The following is a 15,340-nucleotide window of genomic DNA, read 5'->3' as shown; positions in this document are numbered from 1 at the left end:
GGATAAGATCAACTTACAGCAGTCTAAGCCAGGATTTTGTCATGGTTTTATTTTTGCCTCCAGACTTTAAATACTTCTAATAAAGGATATATTTTAAAGAGTGAACTAAAAACCTAGAGTTCACATTGCTCTCTTTGGAGCTGGGAGAGGCTTGTACACTCCCATACATTCTTTTTTAAGTATAGAAAGCACATAATGTTTTTATTGACAATGAGTTTTCTAAGGAAGAAGAAACAAAAGGATCATTCTTCAAGCAACACAATTTTAGTTTCCATTACATGCACCTTTTGGGAAAAATAGTCTTAATACACTCTGTAGGGTTTGTAAAACCTTTGTTTATCTTATGGAATGGTTAAAAATTGCTCTCTATTTGTTTCTGAATAGCTTGTCTCTTTTGGTAATTCCTTTTCTTTCAGACTTCCAGATTGACATGAATTTATTACCTGAATGAGTAATGAAATAACATTCTTTCTAGGGGGAGGTGCTGTAGTTCTGCCTCTTGAATAACGATCATTAATGCTACATACGAATAGTTACAAATAGCTGTCGCTTTGCACTTTTAGCACTGTTGTTGTTGAAACAAGGATCAAAGTAGTACTAATATTAAAAATACCCTTTTTCACTGTGTTTTGCATGCCAAAGAATAGGCAAAATAAAATTCTCTTTCCTGGTTTAATACATTTCTTTTGAATGGGCCTTCAGTGAAGTGTGATTTTTCTTATTTAGCTGGCTAGTATCTGAGCTACATTTATCTTTACTATACTTACATACTTACTTATATTCATAAAGTGATGAAACTTGAATCTCACCTACTTTCTAAGAATTTAGAAAATACAAAGGTAACTCCCATTCTTCCACATTGGTTATTTTCTTCACGTATGGAAGAGAAATTGGTGGTTTTTGGTTTTTTTTTTTTTTTTTTTTTGGCTTTTCAACAGGGGACCCAGAGGGATTTTTATTCTCTTTTTTTTCCTCCCTATTGCATTTGTTTTGTTTTCTCCTGCATGTGTATCAGCCGCCTTGCATGAAGGCTGATGCAACTGACAGAAGTTTGTAAACTTATCTGTGGGGTAAGCCCTCGTTATATAGTCTTTGCCCTTAGTTCTATTACATAAGCAAATGAAAATCATGTGGATAAGCCTATAGAAATGATTAAAAGGTGCCTATAATCCTGTGATCTGAAAATGGGGAGCAGTATTATTACTGTTTATTAGAACAGTGGCCAAGCGAGTGGCGGTGAGCAGAGGACTGGATTTACTTGGAGCAGGCAGTTGGGTGTGACCAACACAAAAACCAGTGGTATGTTTGTGCTCTTTCTGCAAAGGTCTAATCAACTGGAATGAGAAAACCTTGTAGTACAAGACAGTACTAAAAACGGTATTAAAGGAATATGCAGCATAATAATCCACAGGAATGGGAGTGAAGCATATGCTGATTAGAAAAGGAAAAAAACCAGGTGATAGGGAAGCATTCAAGATACGGTGCAATCTGCTGTAAAATAAAATAACCTTAGATATTTTTTAAAAGAAAATAACTTTGAAAAAGAATTGGAAAAGGATTGTTTTTTGTATATTAAAAGTCTACAGTAGTCCTTAGGCTCATAACTGAGAATGGATGAAGACCTCATATTATACAAGTGACAATTATTGAGTATTGTCAAGACTGACAAGATTTGTTTTGCCTGAGATGAGCTTCCCAGGCACAGCCTGGAAATCACGTACTGCTAATAATGGTAACAAGAGGCAGTAGATTTCGTTACCAGTCTCAACATTAACAGAGCACAGACTTGGTGAGCCACTGATGATGTTTTAAGAGAGTTGCTTGAACAAATTATTGTATTTTTCACATGTGTAACTCATGTTTAAAAAGGGAGAGAGGAAGCACTGGAAATTACATAAAATGCTGCTTATTTCCACCCACCTTTAATTTTCTGTATTTCATGTTAAAACTTATTTTCATTAAATAGTAATGACAAGCTTTATGGATGGATTGATCAAGTTGGTACACAGGCAGATGCGTAAAATATGAATGTAATCTAGGTTTGTCATTTCAGAAGTGCGGTGTCTTAGTTTTACTAAGGAATTACTGGGGATTTGAAGAGCCTTAAGATTTACGTGTGAGACAAATCGCTCATCTGATCTATCGGAAATTTCAAAATACATGACTCAAACAGGAAGAGTGAATGCGAACTTGTAGGGAAAGACTTGACACTTTGCTGAATGAAGCAGCAAGGTGAAAAGGAAACCAGGGACTTATACAGAACTTAAAAGAAATGGGGAAAAAGTGCTGATCAGCAGAGCTAGACAGATGTATCTTAGGGGTCAGATAATGTTAACAATTCTTTTTTTGGTCTTAAGAACAGAATTAGCAAAAGGATATTGAAGCAAACTAGAAAAGATTTATGTAAACATACAGATATTTATATCCATAAATACATTTACAGTGAAGTCTCTGTAGTACTGGGCCTGGCTGGTGGAAAATTCATTGTCACTGAAGCCAGTAAAAATTCTTGCTTTGTCTTCAGAAACTTAATTTCATTTAAATCTTGTAACTGGAAACAGCAAAAGCATCAATTACCTGTAATGTTACGTGTTCATGTGTCTGAAAAGTGCATTCAAATGCCTAACAAGATCTTTCTTTCTCCCCCTCCCCTGTTGTAGGAATTGGCTCTCCGTAGCCAGCTTCCCACAATGGAACAAGATGGTGGATCTCAAAATCCCGTGTCATCTCCTGGAATGTCTCAGGAACTGAGAACAATGACCACAAATAGTTCTGATCCCTTTCTTAACAGGTTTGTAGGGGTAGCTACTAGAGGGGGAAGAAACTGATTTAAAATTCTGTTTGGTACATGTAATAGTTTATTTTGAACATCTGTCTGTGCCAAAAGCCACAGCTGTAAATGAATCTTTCCTTAAATGGCAAGTCTAGTAAAAGTTGAGGATTAAAAGCTGTCTCCTGTGGGAGGAAGTAGTCTGTTCAGACTTGTAGGAAGGTTTTTATTCAAAGTCATAACATGTTTGCCTCTGCATAATCTGTTGACTAACAGTCATTTCAAATCACTGACTCAGAAGAATTTGTGAATAGCTTTCTATGAGATCAAATGGACTGTGAGGCCCATTCAGGACTACACCTTGAGGTTCATTTTAAGGTTTCTCCATTCACCCCTCCCCTCCACTTCAGGTATTTAATTTCACAGTATTTTTACTCTGTTAATGTTAGGTCTGCAAATAGTGGCATGTTTCATTTTAAATGCTGTATTAGTTTTAAAGTGAGTCTTTTCATTCAAGATTTAGAATTTTGCAGTTTAGACCGGTCTTTTTCATATAATGTTTTCCTTAATCCCTCTGAGTTGGAGTGTTTGTTTTGTTGGAAATACTGTTCTAATTTCAGCTTGCAAATGCTTCACATAAACCATTATAACTTTGGAGAAACTGCTGCATCTTGAAAGAAGTCATATCTGTATTTTTTGCTTAGCGTGGTGGAAAGACAAGGTGAAAACAGTAAAACAGTCAAATCTCCAAGCCACAGAAACTTACAATTAACAGAGTAAAAATCTTCTAATTTTAGTAGTATTAAGTAGTTGATCTTAAGTCGGAGGAGTTAATTTTGTAGTTCTTCATTGGAAGAACTTCATGACATCAGCATTCTAGGCTGATATCAAATCAGTATCCCCTACCATAAAAGAGAAAAAATTATTCTGTCAGAATTCATCACTACTTTTCTGCCTTACCTTGAAATGTTAGTCTAACTTTAGGATGCTTACTCTAAGTGCTCATGAAGTATTACAACACACTCATCTTCTTCTTTAATGATACACTATATACTTGTAGAAAACCCCATAAAATTAATCTTGATTCTTTCAGTGTAAGTCTTAACTTCCATGGTTTTTGCCACCAATACAGTTTCAAACGTGCTCATCAAGTAAGAAGTCCACATCATGTCAAAACTGGCATGATTGTGGAGTAGGGCAAGTTTAAATACCTGCTGTAATTCTAGATACTGAAAACCGTTAAAATCTTTGTAAACCTTTGCTGCAATTATAAATCCTTTCCCATATTCTTTTAAAAAACTTGATGTTGCTGATCTCTTACACTTAGGTTCTTCATCCATAAAGATGTACTGGTGTTGTATGTAACTTTTCCAGTTATTGATATTCCATCAGCTTAGCCTACATTTGTTTCATTTTCTGCCTTTTCCAGCAGACTTCTCCATCATTTCATATACTTATCCTCACTGTATTTCTCAAAATTAGTAAAGTTCAGTGGATGTGAAGGGTATGTTCTTGCACCATCTTGCCAGTGGAACCTGTTGTCATTCATATAGTTTAGGTGATGTAAATAACATCTGTTGCTCTTAGACTTTTTCTCCCTCTGCATGAAGTATTGTCTGTGCTTTCAAGGTACACAGTGCTTTTTACATATATATGTGTGTGTGTGTATATATATAAACTTCCTAAGGATGTAAGTGGTGTTTCCATGTCTTGGGCCAGCCCTTCAGGAAGACTTATCTCCTACACAGACAAATCTGATTAGAAAAGTTTTTTTGTTAGAGGGAGGGATTTTCCTCCATGGAATTCATGCTGGAATCTGGTATGAGTCTTAACTGTGCTGGCTCTGTCCCAAGGAATAAGGACAAGAAATCTTAAAACTGACCTGCTGTCCCATGAGAAGCTTATGTCGATAGAAAATGGCCTTGATGTGTTATAATAACACCATAGCTTAGAATACTCTTGCCATCATATGTTTAGCACAGATAGATTTTGAAATCTGTTCTTATAAGTGGTGTGGTATTCTCCCATCTTCAAAACCTGTTTTCTGACCTGAAAGAAACGCATCTTCAGGTTTCAAATGGCCATGGCAGTGGGCTAATGCAGTTTGTCCTTTGTGTATCTACACACATGAAATGATGCATCTTTACCCTTAATTAGAAACAGGAAAAAAGCTAGAAAGGACAAATTCATGGTTGTAATTTTTGGCAGGTTGAGAATTAGCAAGGGCTGTTTACAGTAAAATACAAAAAGTTACTGTTTGCTCCATTGCAAATAGGTTTAACTGTACTTTTTTGTAGCACTTGCTTCAGGCAAATCTGTACCTCACTTGAGTTCAGAATATCTTACTTTCCACTTTGATCTGAGCTTTGTCCCCTTCTAGGTAATTTTATGTACATCACTGCATTTAATTCTGGCATGTGTTAAACAGCCTATAAAAGAGGGCACTTTGCTATTTCTGAATTAGATACAGCAGTCCAATAGTTTTGCCATAAAGATCTCCTTTATGTCCTTTATGTTAAAGTTCAGACTTAAAGAAATGCTTCTTTCTGGTTTTATAGAATATATAAAGTTCCTGGTGAGACAGTCCTCCTAACTTTAGGTACCAAAGTTAGATATCTGGAGTTCACATAGCAAGTATTTTCCACTACATAATCAGAACATCCAAAAAGTCTTGGAAAACAATGCTACATTGGAGCAATTTGAGGAAAAAGTGCAGTGGTGTTTTCATTTACATAGTCAATCTTCTGCTTGCTGTCTTCAGTACTTACCATCGTTGTGCTATGTTTTATTTTTTAAATGGGACATGCAGCAATGCAGACTTTAGTAAGTTATTTCACCTTTTGGTTTGCCACTCTGTTTATATATTTTTCTCTATTAGATTTATATTGGTAGTGATGGTAATTCTCTGTTTAACTCCTAAATAAGGATTTCTTCTTTTGTATACACATATTTTAACAAGTAGTTGTTGAAGAAGCATCCGCTCTATTTTGGGTAATGCAATTCAATTGCATGCAGTAATTTTGGGTGATGTGACTACCAGATGAAGAAATCCATGTTGAAGAAAGGAGGAAATGTGTCTTAAGGAATGATTTGAAGAGAAGAGCTGGACATTCCAAGTGTGAGAGCAGCAGCCAAAAAGCCTTCTCAACTAGAGTGATTTAGTTCAGTGTAGTCTCAGCTCTGGTTTTTGCATATTGTCCCACAAAGTAAACCGGCATTTTTTTCACAGAAGTTTTAAATAGCGTAATTATTAGGATTGTTGTCACATGTGTGGTGATACTATTTTAAAATCAATCTAGAAGAAGATAAATATTTATGATTTAACTATAAAGAAATGTCGTGTCTTTCTTGGATGGCAAAGATGTCTTTGTGAGACCTAATTGATGGCATTCTATTTGCATCTGATGTTGAATAGCTGTTCAGCCATCATCAGTTTGGTTCTTCATACTTGACAAAAAGGCATTTGCTATGTATTTCATGAGCACACTGTTTTGAAGGATCAGTTTGTCTTCAAGTGCAAATTTGAACAGTAAGTCAAGTTGATCTTCATTCAGCATTCAAGCTGGAAAATCAGCAAGGATTCTCAGTGAATGCTACCACAGCCTGAAGAAATACAGATTTTGAAAATATTTTGCAAAGTCTGTATATTAAGAGAGGTAGTGGGGGCAGGGAATGGTCTGTTTCCACAGCTGCTCATGTAGGCCGTGGCTCCTGCCAGCAAACCTGCTTGGGCTCCTCCCACGGGCCACAGCTCCGGCTATAGGGTAGTTCCAACTATAGCTCAGATCTGTAACAGTAGTGACCTAAAAGTAGACTTCAGTGGTTGATGAAATGAGGAGAAATGTTTGGAAATGTTTTTCTGATCCTTATAGAAGTGTGAAAGGGTACGCCATTATCATTTTTATAATCTTTAGAGACTATCTCTGACATGCTTCTAATTTTTTTTAGCTATAAGTATGTGTGAAAAGTTTAAAACAACACAGAACACGGGTAGGCAGTTTTTAAGCTGCTTAAGTATGCTCTCATCAAGTTAATTTGAATCTAAATAATATAGTTTTAACTGGAAAAGGTCTGCATAAAATAAAACCTGGGTGTCTCACAAAGGTTTCAGATTTTTATTAGAGCATTTCTCGTGACAGCGATGTTTTCAAAGCCTGTGAATTGGTTCAAAAACAAGCATTTATTTGAACTTCTTCAGTATCCCACCCTCATTTTTTCATCCCTTCTATTACAGTGGAACATATCACTCCAGAGATGAAAGCACAGACAGTGGACTCAGCATGAGCAGCTATAGCGTACCCAGAACCCCCGATGACTTCCTGAACAGCGTTGATGAGATGGATACAGGTTTGTTTCTGTTTACATCCTTAGTGCACGTTTTCCAAGTATACTCGTGTCCATCAAATGCTCAGCTACTTTGCAATGAAAAGAAGAAACTCTGAGAAACTGTAATACTTTTCACATTGTTGTTCTACCTTCTGTTTCTGTAATAGAGATATTATAGTTAGATTTGTGCAAAGCATACTTGAAATCAACTCTGTTGGGAGGATGGGGGCTTGCTCATATATAGCATCACTCCTGTTGTTATATGGAATTTGAGTGTCCCTTTGCTTTTTTAAGTAATGTTGTTTGTTCAGAGCTAAGAATAGTACCTCACCCACTGTTGCTAATATTGCTCCAAAGCAATATTTGACTCAGTATTGTCTTGTAAGCCTAAAAATTAAAATACACTAAATGACATCAAATATCTGCGGAGATATGGGTCAGTAGGTGAAAAGTTTGAAATGAAGGCATGCTTTTTGTACTTCTGCATGCAGTCAAATCATCCTCGGGTTTTGTAATGGATTTCTATGAATCATGTTGCTTGTGTGATGCAAGAGATTCAGAATTAACCTTTAACCAGTTGTCCTGGTAAAATGTGGATTTGGTACTTCAAGCATATTGAATATCTGTCTTGCTTTGTGTTATAACTAGGTGACAGTATCAGCCAAAGTAACATACCGTCCCATCAGAACCGTTTCCCAGACTACCTTGAAGCCATTCCAGGGACAAATGTGGACCTTGGGACACTGGAAGGAGATGGGATGAATATAGAAGGAGAAGAACTGATGCCAAGTCTGCAAGAGGCTTTGAGCTCTGACATCCTTAATGACATGGAATCTGTCTTGGCAGCCACCAAGCTAGATAAAGAGAGTTTTCTTACTTGGTTATAGGGGCCTCAGGGAGACTGAATTCTAAATCTGTGAAGGATCTAAGGAGAATAGGACATCTGTATCTGAAGTTCAGAACAAGCCAGTGTGGCACACTTTGGCTTGTGTTCAGAAAAAGTAAATGAACAAATATTCAACAAGATTATTTCATTTTGCTCTTCCTTGTCCATCGCTGCTGTTATATATTGCTGACTTTTTTCCACAGTTGACTCTGAAGAACAGACATCTTGATCTTTTTCTATTGCTGTTGCAACTACTGTTCAAGGGGGGTGGGGAGGGATGATGAGCCTACTTGGATGACGAATGCCATTCCTTTTGTCCTAGTGTGCGCTTGCATATCATTTTATCTAAATACTCAGATTTGAGAGTTAATTTCTGCATGTCACTGCTTGTAGTTTGCTCAGCTAGTTGTCTCCTGCTGCCTGTGGCAAGTGGTAAAACACGACATACTGAGGTGACAAGCCAAAAATGATGTATCTGGTCAAAAGAAGTCAATACGGATTTGGAGAAATGACTTAAAGGAGGGCTGAAGACTGTTTGGCATTAAGTGTTTCTACTAGTAGCTCTTTCATTAGTCACAAAGTGCTCTTGTTCATATTTTATGTTATAGTAAATCATGAGTCATTTTACATAGAAACATATATGAACTTTGTTGCCACATATTCTAGCCTAACTTTTGTTTGTCAAAAATAGTTTGATTATTTTTGTTAGTTGGTTTAACTGTAGCTGTAGGATGGGAGGTAATTATAGGTGTTCTTTTTTTTAAAAACAATAGTGAAATCTAAGGGGTTTTTTTTTGATTTCACATAGTCTTATTTAAATCTGAATTGTCTGCTTTTTTATACTTAAAACATGCCTATTGTAGCCTGATAAGCTAGTGAGTACATAAACCAGTATGTTTTGCCTGTAACTTTTTTATTTTTTTAAAGGCTAGCTTTGAATGTAATCCTTAGAATTCATGACCAGTGGCTTATTTTTCATGTTTATTTGCAAGATTTTGAATTAGAATCCGATTGCAGCAATGTAAAATTTAGAATCCTAGCTGTCATATGGACAATTGTTAAATGCATTTTAAAGTAGCAGAAACCATTTGAAAATGACAGATGCATTTAATCTCTCTTCTGGTTTTCAGTTTTGATAACTAAGCAAGTTTTGATTTTAAAATCCTTAACGGGAAAAAAAAAGCTTTTGAAAAGTTTCTCTTAAGTTAACATGGAAAAAGTCTGAACTATTAATACTGCTATAAGTTGCAATGAAAAGGCTAGAACACCAAAAAAAATCCTCAAGAAAAAACTCATAAGTATAATAGTTATCAAGTTCTGTTTGGTGAAAAATAAGCCCTGGACACTATACGTAGAAGAATGTAAAGATATGTGTTAGATGGTGACATGAGCAGGTAATGAAGTGTATATTAGTAGTAGAGCTTAGCATGGGGTAGAGGTGACTATGAATTATCTGTATTTTAACAGGAAAAGGTGTATCGCTAAGTTGTCTGCAGGAGTTGACACAGTTTCCAAAGAGTATTTTTAAATGAACAAAATGAGCATGAATCAAACTTTCAGTATAAGCTATGAAGTTTTGTCAGGCTCTGATGAAAAATAGTGTCACCAGTTAACACCTCTATAATGAAGGGCCTGTCACCATTCTCAACGTGAGCCTTTATTTTCAAGGGTGTATAACATGACTATAAAGACACTGTAAGTGTGAAACTTGGTTTTGAAAAAAAATCTCAGCTAGCAGGGACTTCTCCTGGGGAGAGATTTTTGGAGGATTTTTTGTGGGTTTTTTAAAGACATTGATTATTTTTCAAGTTAGGAATGAATCAGCAAAATGGAAAAAACCCATATTATTGTTATTATTTTTATCATTTGGATTTTTTTATTCTTCAGAAATAGTTTTGTTTTAGGATAAAGAATGAAAACTCTGAACCAAGTCTCATTTTAAAAACTGAAGCAGCAGAGGCAGAGATCTGAAATTTGCCACTATAAATGCACATTTACTACTTTATGTAAGGATATTAGTGTTTGAAATACACAATTTTTTTGGTGGCTTGTTATGGAATACAGGCAGGTTTTAAAATATCAATTTTCAGAACATATCCATAATAACAAATATATTCTGCTACACCAATAATTCCACGATTAATAGGCCACTTATATTGTGCAATGACACAGTAGCTCCTAAAGCGGTATATTGTGTCCAAGATAGGGATTTTTAGTAGCATTTTTACAATTTCATTATGAATTCTTCTCCCTTCTTCCCTTCAGGAAAAGAAGACACTAAGTTGTTCTAACTTGAATGGTCTGACATAAAACCACAACAGCAAGGAAATTCTGAGCTGATTGCAGTGTAGTTCTTCCGCGGTTGTATCCAGGCGTGACAGCACACCCGATGCACTGAGTGCAAACCCCTGACATGCTGTACCTTGCTACAACAGGGATGAGTACAGAACAAATTTTCTTTCCTTGCTTTTGTGTGTTTGTCACAGCTTTAATATTTGAATGTTTTCTTCTCATTGTAGAAACACTACATGGTTTATACTGTATTTGGGTAGCACTGCTTAGGGTAGATACTGACAAACTGGGAATTCTTGAACTGCTCTAACATGAATTACATTTTGTGATACTTATTTTAATTACTGATTTTAATACATTTCCGTTCTCTCATTTATTAGGAAACATACCATAGAGATGCTGTACTGTTGGCAATCACCATTAATTTGGAAATTTTTTTTTTTAATTCTGCAAATGCATTGTTTGATGAAGTGGTTAAAATTGTTTGAAATGCAAAAGCGTTTGGGGTAGTATTTTATACTGATGTATATATTGAAACAGAAATCATTGTAATAATTGTAATAGCTTTTAGTTATAAATACACTACATGCAGACAGATGGGGCTGGACAGTTGTGTGCTGCTCAGCACCCGGGCCGGGCTGCTGCTTGGAAACAGGCTGCAGCGTCAGCAACCATACGGATCAAATGTTGTACCATTCAGTGTTGGCGCTCACCAATGCAAAAGGAGAAGAGACTATTTCAACGTGATTAACACTACATAGCTTTCACACATCTGGTAAATTAGTACTAAAGTGACCTTTTCACTTACAAGCATGTTTTTTTTTATACAAATTAACAGGTGTGCCTGTGTAAAATAATTTGTTTTCTGTATCTTGGAAAAAATACTCTCCACATTTAGAATGTTGTGTGTTAGAGAACTCTTAAATGCACCCTTGTCAAAAATTATATATATTAGTTACCAATGTTACTTTTAGATATGAGCATGACTGTAAGTTAGGTACCTAAGTACAATCTGTTACATTATTTTTCTTTATGTAATACTTTTTCAGTTGTTTTATTTGGTATAAATATATACTTTGTGCTTAAACATCTTTGTTTGTTTTTAACATTCAGTAGTATGTAAAGATACTGGTTTCCTTCAGTAACATGGATGCCTTGAATTGTTGGAATTGCTGTTGTAGCATGTCTGTTCTCGTCCCCCTTGTCACAGCTTTTGTAGTCACAAACTCCACTCCTGCAAACGTTGTGTACAAGCTCACCTGAGAGACAGAGGAGTCCCACTGAAGTCAGTGAAGGCGTAAAGTGACCGTATGCATCTCTATGTGTTTGCAGTAACCAAGAGACAGTGACTCTACTGAGCCTTGTACAGTTCGTGTAAAACAATATTTTAATTGTGCATGGCACTATAGTGAGAGCTGGTAACAGAACATCTGTTACTTGCTCTAAGAAAGCATCACTTTTTGCAGATATGCTTGCATTGTTCAGGATCTTCCCATGTAGCAAATACATTTTTGGCTAACTAAGTTTATACAATAATTTGTGGCAGAATATCAATAAAGACACACTATTTTCATTTTCAAGTTTTGACTTATGAATTGTGAAATACACAGTGGCATACCTTGAAAGTGTCTGAAGGTTTTAGCTTAAGAAATCTGACAGGATTCATTAATTTTGACCTTCTGTAAAACAAATTCTGAAAGGTGTGTTTTTAACGTAATGCCATTGGTGATGGCTCAAGTAATACACTAGTTGCATTTTAGCAGTTCCAGAGTTACTACTGTTCAGCACTGAAACGTCTCAACCCTGTAAAACTCATTGCAGTTGTATGTTTTCTTAGTTACAGGTCCAGGGCTCGATGCTTCTATCAGTTTATCTTTTGCTCCTGAGTTCATAGTCAGGATTAGTCACTCAGATCCTTTAAATTTAAACCTAACATCACACCTTGCACCTGGAGGCAGAAGGCCAGCGCGGGACAAGGCACCGCTTCCATTTGCTGGTATCACTCTCCCATTTATGAGGTGGTGACATGTAGCAGTAGTTGAAGTACGAGTGACCTTCTGAGGCAGCCCTAAATAGACCGTTACAGCACAGCAGGAGATCTGGTCCAGGTGTTCAGGCTCGCTTGGCGAATCTTTTTGAAATATTTTCAACACTTAGTTAAAAATAAGAACTATTAGTTTCAGAGAGCTAGAAACAGAGTTCTCCCAGGGAAGCTTTGAGTCGTCCCCATGCTAATGTGCAAGTTACCAGTTAAAAAAGCATTTTTCACCTAGGGTCGTTAACAAAATAATTATTTGGGGTCAGGCTATCATTTAGCTTCTCCTGTTCTGAAGATGCATTTGGAGATAAAGCGGGGCCATCAATTTTATTTACAGCATCAGCACCTGTAGTTTATATGTTCCTGTTGAAGAGTAAGGATGTGCGTCTTGCCCCTTGTCACCCCTTTTTATTGCTAACAATAGTTATCCGCACCTCAGAATTTCGATGTCATCAAAATAGGATGACATCTGTGCAGCATGGGAAATCTTGGTTGATGTGAAACGGTAAAACCAACATTGAGGTACCACATTGTCTTTAGAAATAGGGTAGAGCTTTGTACCAGCGACCATATCCAGTACTTAATGGCTCTTAAACAAAAAAGGCAGTATGTTTAAAGAAAAAAAAAAATTGAGGAAGCATGTTGAATAAGAAACATATAAATACGAATACATCTGACAAATCTGCCTAATGGATTTTGTAGAAAACTCACCATTTTTACTTCTGACATAACTCCTCTCTCTTTAACGCAGCAGTTGTAACAGTGAGTGCTACAGATGTAGGCTGTTATTGACAGGTATTATTTTCTCTATATGATAATGAAGTTAGTCACTCTGATTATAGTGTTTTCTATATTAAACTGGCTTGTATTAGAACATGTAAGGCAAAGTAATTTTATTGGATTTTTCTGTCTTGTTATTAGCAAGTGAATTAAAAAAAGGGGGCAGAGGGGAGAATCTAGAGCAGCCCAATAGTTCTTCAATGTTATGCAGCAACAAAATTGAGGTACATAAAAATTGAAATGCCTGAAATGCCCTTTCTCCTCCCTTATATGTTATTTCCGAGCTACTCTAGTGTGTTTTAAATTATTTGTCTTATTTACCATCTGCGACTTTTGCTTGCCCTGAAGAGGGGCAGCAGCACTAGGTGCTGTTGGTCCCCGAAGGAGAGCAGAGTTCCTCCTCTCCAGAATTCAGCTGCTGTCCTGTTTACAGTCTGTGATATTGTGCAGGAATCACCGTCTGACTGCAAACAAGCCACACAGCTGCTGTCACAGGATGGTTATTGGCAAACACAATTTTCTGAAGGATGGTAGGTCCCCGACACGGGAGAAGTTCAGCTTTTCTGTTGCATTACTTTGATTTCTGCAGCCACTGCCCTGTGCCACCCGGCCTGCTGGGTTTATTTTTTCTTAAGCTGACAGTTTTATTCAGTGTTTCATTCATAGTTTCACTGTTAGGCATGCAAATACAATTGTCTCAGCTCCGTTGACTGACAAGTGACCCTTTTCAGACTTCACCAGGTGATATAATCCTTTCATACCCATCATCTGCTGTTGAAGAAGCATGACCCAGAGGCTTCAGAGAGGTCTGGCTGTAGTTCTGAGCTTTCAGAGTCCACAGTTAAAATAAGATACTGGTTGTGTGGGTGTACGACTAAACCCCAGACCCACACTTCTAAGAAACTGCATGATTCAAGTGGTGATATCTCACAGCAAATGGTAGGAACTGTGAGATGCCTTCAGTTAGACCTGTGTTATCTGGTCTGCAGGGGCTGTGGACGGCTGCTTAGTCCAAGAAGTTGCTGGCAAAGGCCAAGCCAGTGTGGCAGCCTTGTGCTTGGTGCAGGAGAGATTCAGACAGCTGCTCAGAACAGGTTCAGTGTCTGCGAAAGGTGACAACTTGAAGTTCCGCTGCTGCTGCAGCCTGGACCTGCCACCACCTTCATCCCAGGTACCTCTGAACAGCTGCTTTAAAGCCCTGGCTTCTAGATTTATATACACTGGTATGTAAAACTGTGGCTTTCTCTATATCTTAATTTTGGGTTTTCACTTAAGACATGACTCTCCTTTTAAAGGTCTTTGTTCCTGTTAATGGCCTTTCAAGATCTTCCTTGAGTGCAAGATTAAAATAGCCTTTTGAGCATGAAGAAATGTTCAAGGGAAAGCTGAGCTTACAAGGAGAAATACCCCAGAGTTTTCCCTAAAAGCATGTTTATTGTTAGACATTGAAACATGTACCTGGTTCCAGTTCAAAATAGCAAGAGAGAGGTAGATCATTCCTCTCTGCATTCTCAGCATTCTTATTCAAGTAGCAAGGAGTTTAACCCCCAGGCATTTAGCTCAGTCCTTAGAGGCACTTGATGAATTAAATCTGGAAATCCTTATACAGATATGGATTCCTCTCAGAATTATCTGAATGTGAAATGCACCAACAGATCACTGAGAAACAGAAATTTCTTCTTGCAGCTTAGTGGCAAGAATGTTAGAAAACCTGTCAGCCAAACAGTAATATCAGTATATGAGTTCCTCTTACCTGCGTGCTGGCCCTGACTCAGAAAATAAGCTGGTTTTACATGAAACTGCATGGCTGGAATAAGGCTCAGGTTCCTTACAACTGTGATCTCTGTCGGTGAAGTTTACTGTTGTGGTGTGTGGATTTTGCTTTTATCGTCACCTTGAAAATGCAGTAGTGAAGGGTGGTGAGATCCGTGAGCAGAGGACAGAGGCCGGTCTGTACGGCTGCTGTGAGGCCGGAGTCTCTCGGCTGCTTCTGGAGATGTCTGGCTTCTAACAAAGACGTTTGGTAGACTTGTCTCTTTGTGGTAACCGGCTTCACATTTGCTTGCACTTTATTTTCAATGTGGCTGCCATCTAACAGATCACCACGTTATTGAAGTGAGTGCATTGGTGACAACTGAAACAAAGGATAAAGGTGTTTTTTCAAACGCAGGCAGGGACACCCCAGCGGGCGGGCACTGCCCTGGGTGACGAGCACTGTCCCCCCTTGCAGTGGCACAGCCGACTTTCT

The 15,340-nt window shown here is 37.4% G+C and overlaps 1 protein-coding gene across 8 annotated transcripts in view; it reads left to right on the top strand.

Annotated features, from left to right (window-relative positions):
- YAP1 (Yes1 associated transcriptional regulator) overlaps positions 1–11,854 on the top strand; it is a 91,785-nt gene extending 79,931 nt beyond the window's left edge. For all 8 annotated transcript variants that reach the window (XM_082047348.1, XM_082047347.1, XM_082047349.1 and 5 more), the window contains 3 exons: positions 2,661–2,791; positions 7,005–7,117; positions 7,745–11,854. In XM_082047348.1, coding sequence (XP_081903474.1) covers positions 2,661–2,791; positions 7,005–7,117; positions 7,745–7,983 — 483 coding nt within the window. In that variant the 3' untranslated portion in view covers positions 7,984–11,854. The remainder of the gene's footprint in view (positions 1–2,660; positions 2,792–7,004; positions 7,118–7,744) is intronic.
- The last annotated feature ends 3,486 nt before the right edge of the window (positions 11,855–15,340 follow it).

The sequence above is a fragment of the Streptopelia decaocto genome, assembly GCF_964273445.1.
Source record: "Streptopelia decaocto genome assembly, chromosome: 1".
Taxonomy (NCBI): domain Eukaryota; kingdom Metazoa; phylum Chordata; class Aves; order Columbiformes; family Columbidae; genus Streptopelia; species Streptopelia decaocto.
This window is presented reverse-complemented; position numbering and strand designations above follow the sequence as displayed.